Raw genomic sequence first — 17,308 nt, forward strand, 5'->3', positions numbered from 1 at the left:
TGTGACTGTTAACTAAACTCCAGACTTTATTTGGATTTTACCAAGTTTTATACTAATGCCTTTTTTTCCCCCTTTTGTTCCAGAATCCAAGGCAGAATACCATTCAGTCATCACATCTCCTTTGTCTTCTCTGGTCTGGGGCACATTCTGTCTTTCCTTGTTTTTCACGACCTTTATGTTTTTGAGAAATATTAACTAGACAGCTATTTTACAAAACAGAGATCTGTTTCAATTAATAATTCTAACTCGTTTAATCCTCATTTCAAACAGGATCAGATTGTGCCTCGGAGAGGTTAAGTAAGTTGCCTTAGGGCACAACAGGGATTTGAACCCTGGGCAGCCTGGCTCCAGAGTCTGTGCTTTTAATGGAGATACAAGTAGAAGCCAGATTGCAGAGGACCTTGTAGGCTACAGTGAAGACTTTGGATGCTTTTGTTTTTTTTTTTTTTTTCAGATGACTTTGAACATTTGAAAGCAGAGATGTGACATAATTTGATTTATGTTTTATGAAGAGCACTGTGTCTGTAGTTTGGAGAATGGATTGTGGTGGAAAGCAAGAGTGGACATATGGGAGCCCAGGGAGGAAGCTGCTATGGTCTGGGCAAGGGGTGGCAGTGACACCAAGGAAGGTGGGATTAGTAGGGATGGGAATGAATTTGAGATGTATAGTTGACCCTTGAACAACATGGGTTTGAACTGCAAGGGTCCTCTTATGTGCAGATTTTCTTTTCTGATAAATTCATACAGACTATAAATGCATTTTTCTCTTCCTTATGATTTTCTTAATAACATTCTTTTCTCTAGCTTACTTTATTTTAAGAATACAGTATATAATACATATAACATACAAAATACATGTTAATCTACTGTTTGTGTTTTCCTAAAGGCTTCTGGTCAACAGTAGGCTATCAGTTAAGTTTTGGGGGAGTTAAAAATTATACATGGGGGGGTCTCGTGTGCCGAGACTCCCAGAGCCGTCGCCGAGAGGACCATGTTGCTTCCGAACATCTTGCTCACCGGTACACCAGGGGTTGGAAAAACCACGCTGGGCAAAGAACTTGCATCAAGATCAGGACTGAAATACATTAATGTGGGTGATTTAGCTCGAGAAGTCTGATCACCGGATATCATGGAGTCTGGCAAGATGGCTTCTCCCAAGAGCATGCCGAAAGATGCACAGATGATGGCACAAATCCTGAAGGATATGGGGATTACAGAATATGAGCCAAGAGTTATAAATCAGATGTTGGAGTTTGCCTTCCGATATGTGACCACAATTCTAGATGATGCAAAAATTTATTCAAGCCATGCTAAGAAAGCTACCGTTGATGCAGATGATGTGCGCTTGGCAATCCAGTGTCGTGCTGACCAGTCTTTTACCTCTCCTCCCCCGAGAGATTTTTTATTAGATATTGCAAGGCAAAGAAATCAAACCCCTTTGCCATTGATCAAGCCATATTCAGGCCCTAGACTGCCACCTGACAGATACTGCTTGACTGCTCCAAACTATAGACTTAAGTCTTTACAAAAAAAGGCATCTACTTCTGCGGGAAGAATAACAGTTCCACGACTAAGTGTTGGATCAGTTACTAGCAGACCAAGTACTCCCACACTTGGCACACCGACCCCACAAACCATGTCTGTTTCAACTAAAGTAGGGGCTCCAATGTCCCTCACAGGGCAAAGGTTTACAGTCCAGATGCCCACTTCGCAGTCGCCAGGTGTAAAAGCATCAATTCCTGCAACATCAGCAGTTCAGAATGTTCTGATTAATCCATCATTAATTGGGTCCAAAAACATTCTTATAACTACTAACATGGTGTCATCACAAAATACTGCCAGTGAATCATCAAATGCATTGAAAAGGAAGCGTGATGAGGACGATGACGATGATGATGACGATGACGACTATGATAATCTGTAATCTAGCCTTGGTGCATGTAACACGTGTACTTGGTCTGGGATCCACTGTACTGAGATTAAACGTGCATGCTGGATGTTTTCAAGTTGTATCTTACAAAACTTAAATAGTATTTAATGAGTAAATATAGCTACCATACTTCTCAATTGAGATGTTGGATTTTCTTTAATACGATTCATAATAGTTTTTCATCATCTTTTAAGTGTAAAAAATAAAGTCCTTCTTCAATTTGAAAAAAAAAAAAAATTATACATGGGAAAATCTGCGCAGGGATCCAAGCCCTAACACCCACAGTGTTCAAGGGTCAACTGTATTTTGGAAGAAGAACTATCAGGACTTGCTGTCAGACTTCTGGGGGTGAGTAATGGGGAAATAATGATGCAGGTTTCCACCTGTGCAGTCCCTTTGCACGTGAATCTTCTTTTGAGAGGTTCACAACAACAACCCATTTTAAGGATGAGAAATCCCCGATGCTAGCTTTCACTTTCTGAGTTCTCTTGAATCCAGGCCCTTTGCTGGATGATGCTGGTGACACTGAAACGATGCAGAACTAGTACCCGCCCTCCAACGGCTCTCAGTCTTGAGGGGTGGGGGGCAGACACAGAAACGGACAGTAACATTCCAGCACGATCATGTAACCGGAGGCCTAAATGAGTCCGGGGCTCGTGCTGCCTGCGCCAGTCAGCCAATAGATTGACACAGGAATTGAGTCATCGAATAAGCGTTTATTATCAGAGCACCAGTGGTCTGAGAAGGCAGAGGGTTAACACCTCCAAAAATTGCCTTACATTCTCAGACCTGCTGGGATATTGAAGAGAAAATCAGGGCACGCCTATCATGATGCCCCCTTCTGTTATATCTCTCGTGGTGCCGGCGATCCCGGAACGGAGGGGGAGTAACCTGGAAAAACATGCTAAGCGATGGAGTTTGTAAAAGCAAGCATTTACAAGGTGATCTTCTAAGATAAGGAGCTGGAACCAGGACAGGGCATCCCAGAGGCCTTCTGAGTACTGGGGGCCCAGCTGGGCCCTGCTTCAATCAGACCCAGGACACAAGGAGGAACAGGAGCAGTGAGTGTCATAAGGAAAGGCGTAGAGGGTAAGTAAGGTCAGGGAGGTGTTTCTAGAGAAGGAGGCTCAGTCAGCAAAGGCCAGGTATATGGAATCTAAAGATCTTTTCTTTTATCAAGAAAGCAGTCTTGCCTTTCCTGGAGACTGTGATTAGGATCTGTGTCCCCAGATTTTTAGTCTGGGTCAATCTGTCCCAGTTTATGTCTAGACAGGGTTTGAAAATTGAGGGTTCGAATCCCTGCTCCGCTATTTACCAGTACAAGCAGGTGAGGCTTATTGAGTCTCCGTTTCTTCGCGAATTAGCGCTTACTGCTCGATTCCAGCGTGATGGGAATGCTCCTTGTTTTGTGCCGTTATTGTTTCTCCTGTTTCTGCAATGAAGGTCAGACCTCCTCATTTACCACCTCCCTGGCCCTTTAAGGGACCTCTCCCACGCCAGGAGGGCGTGGGAGGGATCTTGCGTCTCTAAGGAAATGATTTTTATACTCAGCTTCCAAAATTGACAGGCCAGTACTGAAAAGTGACCAATCAACTGCTGCGTCGGGGGGAAGCGAAGCTTCCGATTCGTGGAATACTCTGGCATTGATTGCTCTGAGCCCCGCCCACTCCTTGATACGCAGCGCAGCGCGAGACATCGCCCTCGGCTCTGATTGGTGGATGCGCTTCCGTTTGTAACTGACGTTTTTTTGTTTCGGCGTCTCTTGGGGTCAGTTGCGCGCGCTCGCCAAGGGTCGGCCGCGTGGGGGGTGGGGGGCCAGCCTAGACCTAGAGATCCGAGCGGGGCTGGGAGGGGACAAGAGGCCCTGGGCGGAGAGGGGAACCCTGCGTAGGGGTCTTCTTGCCCACTAGAGAGCCCCACTGCCCCGTCCCCGCCCTAGGACCACACCATTCCTTTCCCTGCTCCCCATCCCCCCCGACGAGGCCTCAGGCCGTCCGAGTCCAAAGATGGGACCCACAGGACTCACGTATTTTCTTAAGTCCCGTCTGGGGGCCCTGCTCTCTCCCTTGAGCCGTAACCCCTCATGCAGGCCTTCCAATTTGGAGGCCCTTCTGAACGCAGGTCGGGCACAGGGCCTGCCGGTGTTGGCAGCTCCGCTCGCTGCCACCCGCGCCTGCCCGCATTTCCTCTAATAACTTACTCAGAGCCACGTAGCTAAATGTGTGGCCTTTCTTAGCTGCGCTGCTGTGTTGTTTCTTAGGTTTTATATCCTCTTAGAGGAAAATAAGAAATTTTGAGCTGACGTGGGATGGAGATACACCTGTGAAGGTAATCATCTGGTGATGGTCTGGGGAAGAGGATTGCGAGCGATCGCAAAGGACATGGCACAGAATACCTTTGCGATCCCTGGTGTGTAGGGAAGAAAAGTGATAGCGCAACGTGGGCTTCTGTTGTGTACTAAAGAACTGGGCCTCTGTCCCTAGCTCCTGGGAGAGTTTTCTGAGTGACAGGAAGGTCTTTGTTACCTGCAGTAGGACCCTTGGGCCATACCTGAATTTATACTCATCGGGCTGGGTACTAGGGGCAGCTTCCTGGCTGGTGACACACGTCCGCTTGCTGGGAAGGCAATGCATCCTGGCGCAGCGTTGCATGTCGGACCTTCCCTGACCGCTCCCTGTGCATCTCATCTTTGGGCTGCTCCTGATATGTATGTAGCCTTTATAATAAAACTAATCATATGAACAGCACTTTCCTGAGTTCTGGGAGTTGTAGTGAATTACTGCACGTGAGGTCATGGGAACCCCTGAATTTATCGTCAGTCAGCAGTGCTGGTGGCCTGGGACCTCTGAGCTTGTGGCTGGTGTCTGCAGGGGGAATGGAGGTAGTGCAGCCCGAATCCCACCGTCCCGCATGGTTAGGACGTGTGAGTCAAGTGGGTGCCGAGGCGATAACTGGGCCCCAGCCGTCTGGAAGGAGGTCAGCGAGAGGCCATGTGGCATCTGCTAGTGGTGGAACTGGAGAAGGTGTCAGGAAATAATAGAAAACATATATATATATATATATCGGTCTTTGCCTCAAACTCCTGGCACAGAGCTCCTGAAACCCTTGGGATTTCCTGAGTGATAAGAACGTCTTTTGTTCTAATGAGGTGACTCTGGGTGAGCTCCTGGATGGGGGCTGGTCACCAAAAAGACCAAGCCATGATTAGAAGATTCCTGTCCTCGGGAAAGGGAGTGGTGCTGGAAATGGAATTAATGATGGGATGAGGCCTCCATAAAAATCCCCAGAAGTCGGGGTTTGGGGAGCTTCTGGGTTGGTGAACAAACGAATGTGTTGGGAGGGACATGCATCCAGTGAGAGCATGGAGGTTCTGCACCCTTTCCCCATACCTTGCCCTATGCATCGCTTCCGTCTGGCTCTTCCTGAATGATATCCTTTTATAATAAATAAACGTCAGGAAGCGTTTTCTTGAATTCTGTTAGCCATTCTAGCAAATTATCAAGCCCAGGGAGGAGGTGTTTGGAACCTCCAATCTATAGCTGATTGGTCAGAAGCACATATGCCTTGGGACTGGCGCCTGAAGTGGGGGGAGGGGCAGTCTTGTATGACTCAGCCCCAGGTAGATAGTGTCAGAATTGCGGTAAATTGTAGGACACCCAGCTGGTGTCAAAGAATTGATGTGTGGAAAACACATACATTTGGGGTAAGAAGTGACATGGAGTATGGTGGTGTGAGAGTAAAGGAGGAACACACAGGAGGGTTTTCGACCCTTACAGTGTGGGGCGGGGGGGCACAGCTGTCGTGTCAAGAAACAGAGGAGTCCAGAAAGTCACTGGGCAAACCCAAATGCTCACACTTTGCTCCGTGAGAGACCAGTGTTTGGATACCTGCCACACAGAGGGCCAGCAGGGTAAGCCAGAGAAGCTGCTTCAGCCAACAAGAGGCCATAGCTGCAGCCAGTTAGATCAAGAGTCACTTGTCCCCATACCTGTCCCTCCTCTAAGGCCCAATATGTTGGGAAACTTGAAGTGGAAATGGAGAAGAGGTGTGTGAGGGACAACTGGTATCCCTGTCTTCTCCAAGGAGTCAGGTCTCAGCTTAAACCTCTGCTGATGGAGAGGGGAGGCAATGAGGTTTAAACCAAGTTTGAGGTGAAGATTTAAGACCAGGCTGAGTTCTAATCATCAGAGCTGACACTGTTAAGGGCTGAGAAAAAGTTTTAACAGAACACAACTGAGTCAGTGATTAGAAATATGGAACTGTTTTATATTTATATTTCCTGGAGTTGATAGTCTCTGATTAACTGATTACAGAGGATATTTGGCAATGAAAAAAGTCCAAGCTGGGTCTTCTGACTCCAGGCAGAGATTTTTTTTTTTTAATTAATGTTTTTCATCTACACAACATTGCCTTTCCCCAAGAGTACTGGATAACAACATCATCCCCACCACCCCCTCCGATCCCAAGTCATGATTGCAGAAGCCAGGACCTTAACACACACATTTCAAAGTTCCCAACCCCTGGTCAAACCTGTTGCCCTAGCAACACAACCTTGTAATCTTGCAGTTTCCCAGGTCAAACAAACTTGGAAGGATTGCTCTCATGGCAGAATTTGGGGTTTGAGGGAGAAAAATAGAGGTCCCTCTAGTATCTTCCCCATTCTAAGTTTATGAAAAGGAATTCATGACCGGCATTGCTCATCTATTTTAAGACCTGTCTGGGTTTTGGATTTCACTTCTGCTATTTCCCCGTGTGACCTAGGCAAGACCCTGTCCCTCTCTAAGACCCATCTATAAAAGGGGGTGGAAGCACTGAGTGACCCCATCCATGAGTCTGTAATTCTATTACCATGTACCCCGGCTTCTGAAGGCCAACTTCAGTCCTTGAAGCCAATTCAGTTTTTAGTTTTATTCAATACCTGGATGTGCTGGCACATTTGGAAGCAAAACATGTCAGAGTGGGCCTCCTTACTATGTCATCAACTACCCGGTAACTACCACGTCAAACTCCTGGCCAGAAGAAGGGAGACTTCCCTAGGCTTTGGTCAAAAATTCCCTTAACATTTTATGAGTTATTAGGTGGGATAATATAAGCATTAAGCAACAGTGCCTGGTAGTAAGTGCTCAATATATGTTAGTGTAATAGACATTTTTACAGATAAATAGCTCTGGAATTTGAGAGGGTTTAGCTGAAGTGAATATTATCTCTGAACATCCTCTGTTTCTCACTTGCTCAGGACATCGGCCACACCCCTCTGCTTGTGCCTGGAAAACGTTAACTTGTTCGTTCACAGCTTTTTCCTCAGTCTAAGTTGTCACCTTTTGAAATTATATGCCTTCCCTTCTAAATCTTGCCCTGCTCTTTAGCATCTCTTAAAATTATTGTTATTTATTTCCCCTTTGGCAAAAGAAAAGAAATGTTTATTATCAAGTGATATGATTTTTTTACATAGAAAATCCCAAATAATTTACAGATGAATTATTTAAAGAGGCAAGTTTCACAAGGTTGATCGATACAAGGTTAATGTGCAAAATTCAAGGGTATTCCTATATACCAGAATCAACAAGAAAATGAAATCAAAAGAAATACACCATTTTTAATAGAACCAAAAAATATCAAATACCTAGGAAGAAATCTAACAAAAATATGCATGTGTTCTACGTGGAAGATTACAAAACATTGTAGAGAAAAATAATTTTAGTATATGTGCTGCCGAAGCGAGCACGAGAAAAATAATTTTAAAGGACACAATTAGATAAGAGAAAATACCATGTAAAATATTGACAGGATTTTATAAAGATGTCAATTGTTCCCAATTAAATAGCATCTTTTTAAAAAATTTGTTTTCCAATTACAATTGACATACAATTACATTAGTTTCAGGTGTACAACGTAGTGATTAGACATTTATATACCTTACAAAGTGATCATCTGGATAAATCTCGTACTATCTGACAGCACGCATAGTTATTACAGTATTATTGACTATATTCCCTATGCTGTACTCTACATCCCTGTGACTGTATAACTGGCAGTTTGTACTTCTTAATTCCTTCACCTTCCGCCCATCCCCCCAATCCCCTCTCATCTTGATCCTGTGGACGATAAGCTAGATCCTTTAGGTCTCAGTCTCTCCACAAGCCCAGCCAAGTGCCCAGGGCTGAGTCCTTTTCACTCACGAGCGCTGTCTTCAGGAAGAATTGCGAAGTACAAGGAAAGCTGTGGTTTTAGAGTCAGCCAGCCAGTTAGGATTCCTGATTCCGCCCATCTCTCCTGGTGGCTTCAGGTAAGTAAATTCACCTCTGTGAGTCTCAGATATCTTCACCATGAAGATATTCTGTATCGTGCACCACGAACATACTCTTTATCATGTCGCGTCCTGCGCAACAAGGGCTGTGGAGAGGTGAGAAGGGGCGGCTTTGGGTTAAGCTGTAATAAATAGAGACTCAATGCAGTTAAATTACAGAGGACCATGGGACCCGCAGTATCGGAGACTGGGGCCCCGAATCAGGCCGACTGTTAGTATTTATTGATGTTAGACAAAGTCACATGATTTAAGGATTTTAGGATTTAAGGCATGGTCTGTGAAACTTCTTAAACCACATAGAAAGAATGATCTCAAAATCCAATTATTTGTCCCAAAACAGCCAAGGTATCCAGTCCCATGATAACTACGGTGTGGTATGTACCTCCCTGGGGCGGGGAAAGTCTCTCGAGGTAAAACAATGCCTTGAGCGGAGCAGAGAGAGCTTGATCTTATCGCTCTAATGATTCTCTCACAATTAGGTGAGAGGGCGAGGCCAGAGTCAGCAGAAGGAATGACTGAGGCCTCTTCCCATCAATCTTCATACAGCTCATTGGGGACCAAGGGGGTCCCGTCTGGCTTAGGTTGTTTCTCCCGTGAGAAATCTTACCCGTCTTTGACTGCAAACCCATCGTCTGAAGACCAGGCGGAGAGACACAAGGTGTAATAAACTCAATCCCAGAGAGGCACAGTTCCACAAATTGTTTCTTTCTTAGGGAAAGGCATGGGGGGACAGACGTCTAGGCTGTTGTGTGGCCACATTATCTTGCACCAGAGGAACTATACCACAGAGCTCGATTAGAACTATGAACTCTGGGGAAGGAGGAAGAGACAGCTATAAATAACTTACTCACAATGTAATACCTAGGAGGTGCTTAAAAATATGAATTTCTTTCCTCCCCTTCCCTCCCTCATAATTACACTGCCACTTATGAGGTCTGACAATTAAGTTTGTAACTCCTCCTAGAAAAAGTGCTGCATACCTCGTTGCTGAATCTCACTACAGTCACCTTCGAAATACTCCCCTTGGGAAGCTATGCACTGATGCCAGCACCTAGTCCACCCTTCAAAACAATGTTGGAACTCTTCTTCTGGAATGGCCATCAGAGCTGTTATTATATTACCCTTGATGTCCTGAATGTCATCAAAATGTCCTCCTTTCAATATTTCCTTTTTCTTTGGGTAAAGAAAGAAGTCATTGGGGGCCAGATCAGGTGAACAGGGAGGGTGTTCCAATACAGTTATTTGTTTACTGGCTAAAAACTCCCTCAGAGACAGTGCTGTGTAAGCTGGTGCATTGTTGTGATGCAAGAGCCATGAACTGTTGGCAAAAAGTTCTGGTCGTCCAACTTTTTCACGCAGCCCTTTCAGCACTTCCAAATAGTAAACTTGGTTAACTGTTTGTCCAGTTGGTACAAATTCATAATGAATAATCCCTCTGATATCAAAAAAGGTTAGCAACATCATTGCAAACAAGTTTGTGAACTTAATTGTCCAACCTCGTATGTAGTTTGTGATCTGAGAAAATCGTATTTGACCTGCTTTGACCCATAGTTTGTTCAGCTTTACTTATAACTTCTTCTGCTTTATTCATACTTTTTTTCAGCTCTTCCTGTCTTCCAACTGTGTAATTTATCACTTAAAAAAATGCAAAGACCAGCATCTTTTCTGAATCCCCAGTTTTCTGCCTGACAACTAGCAACCATGCCCCAGGAGGACTGTTCATGAAACAATTAGAACTATGAGCTATGGGGAAGGACGAAGAGAAAAGACATGCTTTGCTGTGTGAAACAGACTCCTTTTCCTGTTCACCAGCTGGTTGTATCAGAACATGTTGCTAGTTAGTTCTTCATTCCGTTTCGTCAGTGTTTCTGCTCCCATGCCCTCAAGTATTTTGTCTTCCCTAGATTGGGGGTTGGACAATGCATTCACTCCCAACTTCTTTGTGCCTCATATCCTCACCCTGGGAACCTTCCACCTAGTCCCACAGACTGTCACGTAGGTCTTGGCTACTTTTGGCCCCTTTCTGAACCTCTGCTTCTGCTTCCTCTTCTGTAAAAAGAAGTAGGTGAGTTTACTTTAGATTAGATCTGTAAACTTTTCCTGTAAAGCAAAAGCTATGTAATCTTAGGCTTTTCAGGCTGGCAATTCAACTCCACATGAAACTTGCCATAGACAGTGATACATAAAAGAATGGGTGTGTCTGGGCTCCAATAAAACTTTATTAATGAACATCAACATTTTGAACATCAATAAAAATGGACATCAACATTTTTATTAATGAACATCAACATGAACATTTATTCATGAACATCAAATTAATGAACATTTAAATTTCATATTTCCTTGCATCACAAAACATTCTTCTTTTCTTGATTTTTTTTTCCCCAACTGTTTAAAATGTAAAAAAAAAAAAAAAAATTCTTGGCTGACATGTGGAATGAAAATAGGCGCAGGGCCAGGTTTGACCTGAGAGGTTACCTTGCTGACCTCACACAGATGGTTGTTGAACGTCTTTAAAGACCCTCCCACTGTTGAGAAACATGAGACTGTGAGTTATCAGCTAGGGAGGTGCTGGGGATATCACAGGGAAAGCTTATCCTGTGTATTCAGAGGTCACTCTGGAGATTTGTCAAGCAGTTCGTATACCAGGGATGGGATGGGATGAGCCGTCCTTTGAGGAGTAAAAGAAGACAGTGACTTTGCCCTCTTCCTGGTCCTCTCAATGGCCCTGCCTCCCTCCCAGCCTGGATCCCTGTCCCACAGCCTGGGGATCCTCAGTGCAATCTGATTTCTGCGTATTCTGAGCCAGTGTCCTTGGACTCCTGGGTCTCCCATGGTCTGCGGCCTGGGAAGTTGAGGGCAGCATAATGGAGCTCCTCCTCACTGTCCCCTGATGCTGGGGCGTGTGGGGATGCTTTGGGGCCTGGGCCACTGTGGGAAACACAGCGTAGCTCCTGGCTGTTCTTAGACTGTGGAGCGTCAGCGTCTGCAGGAAGTGTCCGGGAAGGACTGCTTGATTGGGCCTTCCGATTCCGAGCCTAAGGGAACAATGACATTCATTCATTCAATCCTTGAGTGCCTACCACGTGCCAGGCACAGATGAAGGAACTGGGGTTATATCAGGGAGTAAAACGAAGTCTCTGTTCTTGCTGAGCTTATATTCCATCTTGGGGCAGAAACAATAAACAAATGTGTGTTGTTTAAACCACTCAATCTGCAGCTCTCGGCTACGGCCACTCTAGGACTAACACAGGTAGCCTGTGACCACCAGCACCACAAAACCTCCCTCTTGCTCACCCTCTAGAGTCCCTCTCATCACCCTCCCAGCACCAACCCTGGGCAGCTACTAATCTGTTCTCCATCTCTACAATTTTATCATTTGGAGAGTTATATACGTGGAATCATGCGTATGTGACCATTGGCGATTGGCTTTTTTCATTTTTCTTTTGTCCCTAAGCTCTATTTAACTGGTTGCATGTATCAATCCATTGTTCCTTTGGTTGTATTAAAGAGGGTTGATGGACCTATTTGGGTTTTAAATAGATAACATGTACAGAGAAATAGGCTGGGGTGTGGGGAGCAGAGATGACCTACAGAAGGCATCAGTGGTGTCCAGGGGAGAGATGTTGGTACATGGACTAGGGAGTGGGGAGACGCGTGGTTTGAATGTATTTTGAAGGGGATTTGCTGATGGATTGATTGTGGGGTGATGGAGAAGAGAGGCATGGAAGATGACTCTGAGGCTTTAGGCTTGAGCAGGGGCAAATGTGGTGCTGTTAGCTGAGATGGGAGGATGGAGGAGACAGGGAAGGGCTGGAGTTACTCATAAGTTTGCTTTTGGACAGGCTGGTTAGACATCTCCATGGAGATGCTGCCTAGACAGCTGGATACGAGTCTAGGGTTCACGGGTGAGCCTAGAGTTCAGGGGTGAATCTGGGAGATGTAAATTTCAGAGTCATCAGGATATAGAGTGTCTCTTCTGGAAAATATCCAGCATTTCTGACTCTTACTATGTGCCAGGTACTATTATAAATGTTCTCCAGGTACAATTTGAGCATATCAAATACCTGGAGAGATCCTAGGTGGTAGGTACTACTATTTCCACCATATTATAGTTCAAGAAATCGAGGCACAGAGACATTTAGTGACTTGCCCAAGAACACACAGCGATGGAAGCAAGATTGAACCCAGGCAGCCCTGCTCTTAATCACTAGAACATACTGCCTCTCTGTGATATTAATGATTGTTACATCATTAATTATAATTAATAATGTCATTAATGGTGGCAATAATGGAATAGCTGCTACATATAGAGCAAGTGCAAGTGTTGTACTCCTTAAACCAGCTCTCAAAGGAGAGGGGGGAGGAAATGGAAAAACAGAAAGATTTGGTCAGGGCCTCATAGAGAGTAGGTGCCAGGAGAATCAGGATTAGAATCCAACAGGCGTGCTTTCCCTCAGGCAAAGGCTGGGAGCAGGGCTGGAGAGGAGCGCGTTCAGGAGTCACAGGGAGGAAGAAGAGGCAGCCCCTGCAGCCACCCACCAGGGCCCCGATGTTAGGGACCACGTTGATGTAATCCCGGATCGTGCTCCTGCTCGTGCTCCTGGGCCTCCAAGTCTCCGCCTGGGTCGGAGTCTCTGCCTGGGTCTGCTTCTTCCTCAGAGTCTTCACGCTGAGGAAATGACCCACGTCTTTGTGTGCACTGGCACTTCCCCTGTCCCCAGACCCCACATCGCCCTCGTCTGCTCCTCACTCACATGACTCGGATGAGGCAGAGGCAGAGAAAGAAGAGGAGGGTGGTGACGCCAATGCCCAGAACTATTCCGTTGGAGAATCCTTCTGAGATGAATCCCTTTTTATCTGCACGAGGGATGGTCAGACATCTCTGAGCCTCTCCCATCAACCTGGGTCCTCCTGCCCACCTGCCACCAGGCATGCAGGCTTCCAGCTCCCATTCCAGATTCCAGACGTCTTACCTACAATCCCTTTTGGTCTATTTCTTTAAAACCCAGCTGCACCCTAGGCCCAGGTGTCAAGCCTTCCAATTTGTATGTTCCCCTCTGCACCCCCAGCCACAAACGCCATGTCCCCATCTCCAGCTCCTGCTCCAACCACAGGACCCTACCCCTGCCCCCCTCAGCCCCTGCCTCCAGGGGGCATCCAACAGGCCCCCTGACCTGGCAGCAGCAGGACAGTGACACTCTGGGTCCCATGGACATTCCCAGCCTTGCAGCTGAGTCTGAGGCTGGAGCTGAGCCCCTCGCTGAGGCTCAGGGAGATGTTGGCCCAGGGCCCCTCTGAACTGGAGGTGACCTTGAAGGAGGTGTTGCTGAGGTTCCCTTCCAGCAGCCCCTCCCCCAACCACCAGCGCACAGAGGGGGCCGGCTGGGCTCTGGAGGAGCAGCTGCAGTGCAGACCCTCCTCCCAGGAGCAGGAGGGTCCCAGCAGCTGTGGGGGGTCTGTGGGGAGGGAGGAGAAGGGTCAGCGGTGCCTCTCCCCTCCCCAGCACCCAGGTGTCCTGTCCCCAGGTGTCTCCCATCCCTCCACTCACAGTGCACAGAGAGGCTCAGAGAGACATACTGGGAGCCCAGCAGGTTCTGAGCATGGCAGGTGAATTCTCCTTCGTGCTCCATTTGTATCTGAGGCAGCTCCAGGACCCCAGGGTCTGAGGGCTGGGAAGGGTGGAGAGTCTGTCCCCCCCGGGCCCAGCTCAGCAAGGCTGGGGGATTGCTGTGAGTGACACAGAGCAGACGCAGGCTTTGGCCCTCCAGGACGGGGAGGGATGTGCCATTCCTGAGGTTTTCCAGGACTAGGGGAGGGAAGAGGCAGGAAGAGGCACAGCTGAGGGCACAGGGACCCTCTTGAATGCTGACATTTTCGACACCTAAGCCCCCAATTTGGGCACTGAGAGGCCCTGGCTCTTCTGTCCCCCTTCCTACCTGTCCTGTTGGCTTGGGAGACCATCACTCTCAGGTTCTCTGGGGCATCTGAAACAGAGACAGAGCACCAGCTGTAGTCGGGCAAGAGGCTTCACTCTGGGCACAGGGTCCCTGGAGACAGTGGCAGGCGGGGGAGGAGGACGGAATCACCTGCTGAGTGTGATCCACCACTGAGTGACACAAACTACCCAAGGGAATAGACGGCTAAGAAGGGTAGGTCCCTGTGTTTACTGTGCCAGTTGCAGGCCCAGAGCTTCTGAAACCATTGGAAGTTTCTAAGTGATGAGAGTGATAAAGGTATTTTGATATTCATAACAAACCCCTTTTTACCACATTTGAGTTTATCTTATTGAGGTGACTTTTGGAAAGCACCTAAGGGTGGGGTGTTGGGGAACAACCATGGGGGAACCAACCATGCAGTTGGAGGGTTGGGAATCCCAGCCCCATCCTCTGACCTCCCAAAGGGGAAGGAGCTGGAGAGGGAGTTCAATCACCACCAGTCAAGGATTTAATCAATCATGCCTCTGTAATGAAGCCTCCATAAAACCCCAAAGATGGGGTGGAGAGCTTTTGGGTTGCAGATTCATGGACAGGGTACCCCTGGAGAGGGCATGGAAGCTCCACATGCTTCCATACCTGGCCCTACGAATCTCCTCCATTTGGCTGCTCCTGAATTCTTTTGCAACAAATTGGTAATCTAGTAAGTAAACCATTTACCTGAGTTCTGTGAGCTGCTCTATCTAACAAATTAGTTGAACCTAAGGAGAGGGTCGTGGAACCTCCCATCTGTAGCCTCTGATTTATAGTCAGAAGCACACGTGACAACCTGAACTTGAGATTGGTGTCTGAAGTGGGCCAGTCTTGTGAGAGTGAGCCCTTGACCTGTGGGATCTGACTCTATCTCTGGGGCGATTGTGCCAGAATTGAGTTGAATTGTAGGACATCCAGCTGGCGGCAGAGAATTGCTTGGTGATGGAAAGAAAAATACCCACATCAGAATTGGAATCAGAATCCTTAGTCCCATAAGCCTGGGGGGGGTTCCAGGTCCCTTCGAGCTCTAGGATCCTGCCCCCAGCCCCTGCCCCCTCACCCTCTCTCATCCCAGAAACGGGGCCCTGCTGGCCATACTCACACTGCACAGAGAGGTTCAGGGTGCGGCTTTGGAAGCCAAGCCTGTTTTCGGCTCTGCAGGTGTAGTGCCCCGCGTCCGCAGGCTTCACCCTGGGCAGCTCCAGCTCCAGACCTCTGGACCCTGGGGAGCGGGACCAAGAGAGGACTCTGTCCTCCAGGGCCCAGCTCAGGGTGGCAGGGGGCCTGCTGTCAGCAGCACAGAGCAGCTGCAAGAACTGGCCTTCCTGGGCTTGCAGATATAGGCTGTCTCCCTGGGGCTCCAGGGCTGCAGAGCAGGAGGGAGAGAGAGAGAGAGAGAGAGAGAGAGAGAGAGAGAGAGAGAGAGAGAGAGAGAGAGAGAGAGAGAGAGAGAGAGAGAGAGCGCTGAAGGGACGAACACGGTTTCCCCAGCCTCCTGATAGCTTTTCACCCAGGAAAGAGGACTGGCACAGCCGCACCCTGCCCCACAGCCCCTCGGTACCTGATCCTTTGGCTGGGGAAGTGCTGATAAACACGTCTTTGGGAAGATCTGCAAAAAGATTGTGAGCTGGAAGGGGAAGGAACGTTTGGTTCGCCACAGCCAGAGAGAACCCCCTCAGGGAACGGAAAGTGTGACTTTCTCAGGAAAGACAAGTGACAAAGGAGTGACAAAGGCATGCTTACCGAGGGCAGGGAGGATCGGAGGGAGGACCAGATAACAGCCACCTCCCCTCCCACCTCCACACCTTGTCCGCTAACACCCTACCCAGGGCACCCAGCACCGGCCCTTCTCCCCCTCCCACCCACTGGGGATGTTGATCACCCGGACCTCTCAAACCAAACTCACAGGCCACATTAAGGTGGACGGTGTTTTCGGCGCTCACGCCCTTCTTGGAGAAGTCCACTCGACAGGTGAGGTTGGTGCCGTGGTCCTGGGGTCTTGGCGTGAGGGTGAGCATGGAGACATGGGACCCTGTCGGTCTGGTGTCTTGGGAGGAGAGGGCAGCCCCCATCCAGGAGAAAGTAGGGGCTGGACATTGCTCAAAGTCTGAGTCAAACACACAGATGACTGTTACTTGATGCCCAGGCTCCAGCATCTCTGGGATGTAGACATCTGGCTTCCGTGTCAGGGCTGGACGAAGAGAGGACACAATCCGAGTTCCCAGACGCGATACTGCGGGGCGTATCCCCTGGGCCATTCCCCACAGCCCCTCCCAGTGTGAGAAGCAAGGGAGGTCCCACCCCAATCCACCTTGAGCCAGTTCTATACCTGTCACTTTCAGAGAGAAGGTATATTTCATGAAATTATATCGCACATAAGAGCCTCTCTCGACCCGAAAGAAATACTCTGCCATGTCTTCCTTCTGTGCGTCTCTGATCAGCAGGGAGCAGCTCTTGTCCTGGGGACTGCCCACGAGTTGGAATCGGCCCTGGGTATTCTTTTGCACCTTTTGAGACTGGTTGTTTGTGGCCACTGGAAGACTAGTGGTCAGCTTGACCCCCACTTGGAACCAGTAGCCGTAAGCTGGGGTATCTTCAGTCCAGTTTATGCTTGGGTAGGAGAGGTTGCAGGGCACAAGCACACACAGGCCCTCCTGCACTGTCACCATCCTCTGCACGTTCAGCAAGAATTCTGGGTTCAGAACTGGAGACCCTGTGGGAGAACAGAGGCTCCAGCTGCCACCTCAGCAGCGGCCCCCACCCAGGCCCCTCTGGCGCTCAGCCACTCACCGCCCCTCAGCATGGCAAAGAGCAGCATCAGGACCATCTCTGCACAGGAGAAGTTGGGCCAAAACAGGCTCATTCCCCAGACACTGTGACTGGTGCTGGGCAGGGACAGAAGGGGAAGCCAGGGGCAAGCGGAAGCTGAGCCTGGGGAGCTGATGCATGAAATGAGCTTCTGGGCTGAGACCCACGGGAATCTCCCTTTCTCCCCACTCCCACCCCTACTTCCCCCACTTGGACACTCAGTCTTTTCTTGGGGGCCCTGCCTGGTGTTGGGCTTGCTGACCTGGTCCTTCCTGAGTCACCTCTGGGGGAGGG

At 48.3% G+C, this 17,308-nt stretch overlaps 2 protein-coding genes across 2 annotated transcripts; one reads left to right on the forward strand and one right to left on the reverse strand.

Moving 5' to 3' along the window:
- The first annotated feature begins 967 nt into the window (after positions 1-967).
- LOC308489810 (transcription initiation factor TFIID subunit 9) lies at positions 968-2,057 on the forward strand. Its single transcript, XM_081031441.1, has one exon. The coding sequence runs from the start codon at positions 1,130-1,132 to the stop codon at positions 1,922-1,924; it is 795 nt and encodes a 264-aa protein (XP_080887567.1). The 5' UTR covers positions 968-1,129; the 3' UTR covers positions 1,925-2,057.
- A 4,120-nt stretch (positions 2,058-6,177) lies between these two features.
- On the reverse strand, positions 6,178-17,077 carry SIGLEC10 (sialic acid binding Ig like lectin 10). Its single transcript, XM_081032582.1, has 12 exons — positions 16,997-17,077; positions 16,536-16,919; positions 16,113-16,397; positions 15,768-15,815; positions 15,309-15,572; positions 14,177-14,224; positions 13,789-14,046; positions 13,415-13,696; positions 12,995-13,097; positions 12,780-12,909; positions 8,845-11,275; positions 6,178-8,323 (listed from the first exon to the last, which is right to left on the reverse strand). The coding sequence occupies exons 1-11, from the start codon at positions 17,067-17,069 to the stop codon at positions 11,012-11,014; spliced, it is 2,139 nt and encodes a 712-aa protein (XP_080888708.1). The 5' UTR covers positions 17,070-17,077; the 3' UTR covers positions 6,178-8,323; positions 8,845-11,011.
- Between the last annotated feature and the right edge of the window lie 231 nt (positions 17,078-17,308).

Source organism: Rhinolophus hipposideros (assembly GCF_964194185.1).
Source record: "Rhinolophus hipposideros genome assembly, chromosome: 21".
Classification (NCBI taxonomy): Eukaryota; Metazoa; Chordata; class Mammalia; order Chiroptera; family Rhinolophidae; genus Rhinolophus; species Rhinolophus hipposideros.

Coding starts and splice junctions, on each gene's coding strand:
- LOC308489810 (XM_081031441.1), top strand. CDS start 1,130: ATGGAGTCTGGCAAGATGGCTTCTCCCAAGAGCATGCCGAAAGATGCA.
- SIGLEC10 (XM_081032582.1), bottom strand. CDS start 17,069: ATGAGCCTGTTTTGGCCCAACTTCTCCTGTGCAGAGATGGTCCTGATG. Junction 16,398..16,535: donor CTTCTCTCTGAAAGTGACAG/GTATAGAACTGG, acceptor CTCTTCGTCCAG/CCCTGACACGGAAGCCAGAT. Junction 13,697..13,788: donor TCTGAGCCTCTCTGTGCACT/GTGAGTGGAGGG, acceptor CCCTCCCCACAG/ACCCCCCACAGCTGCTGGGA.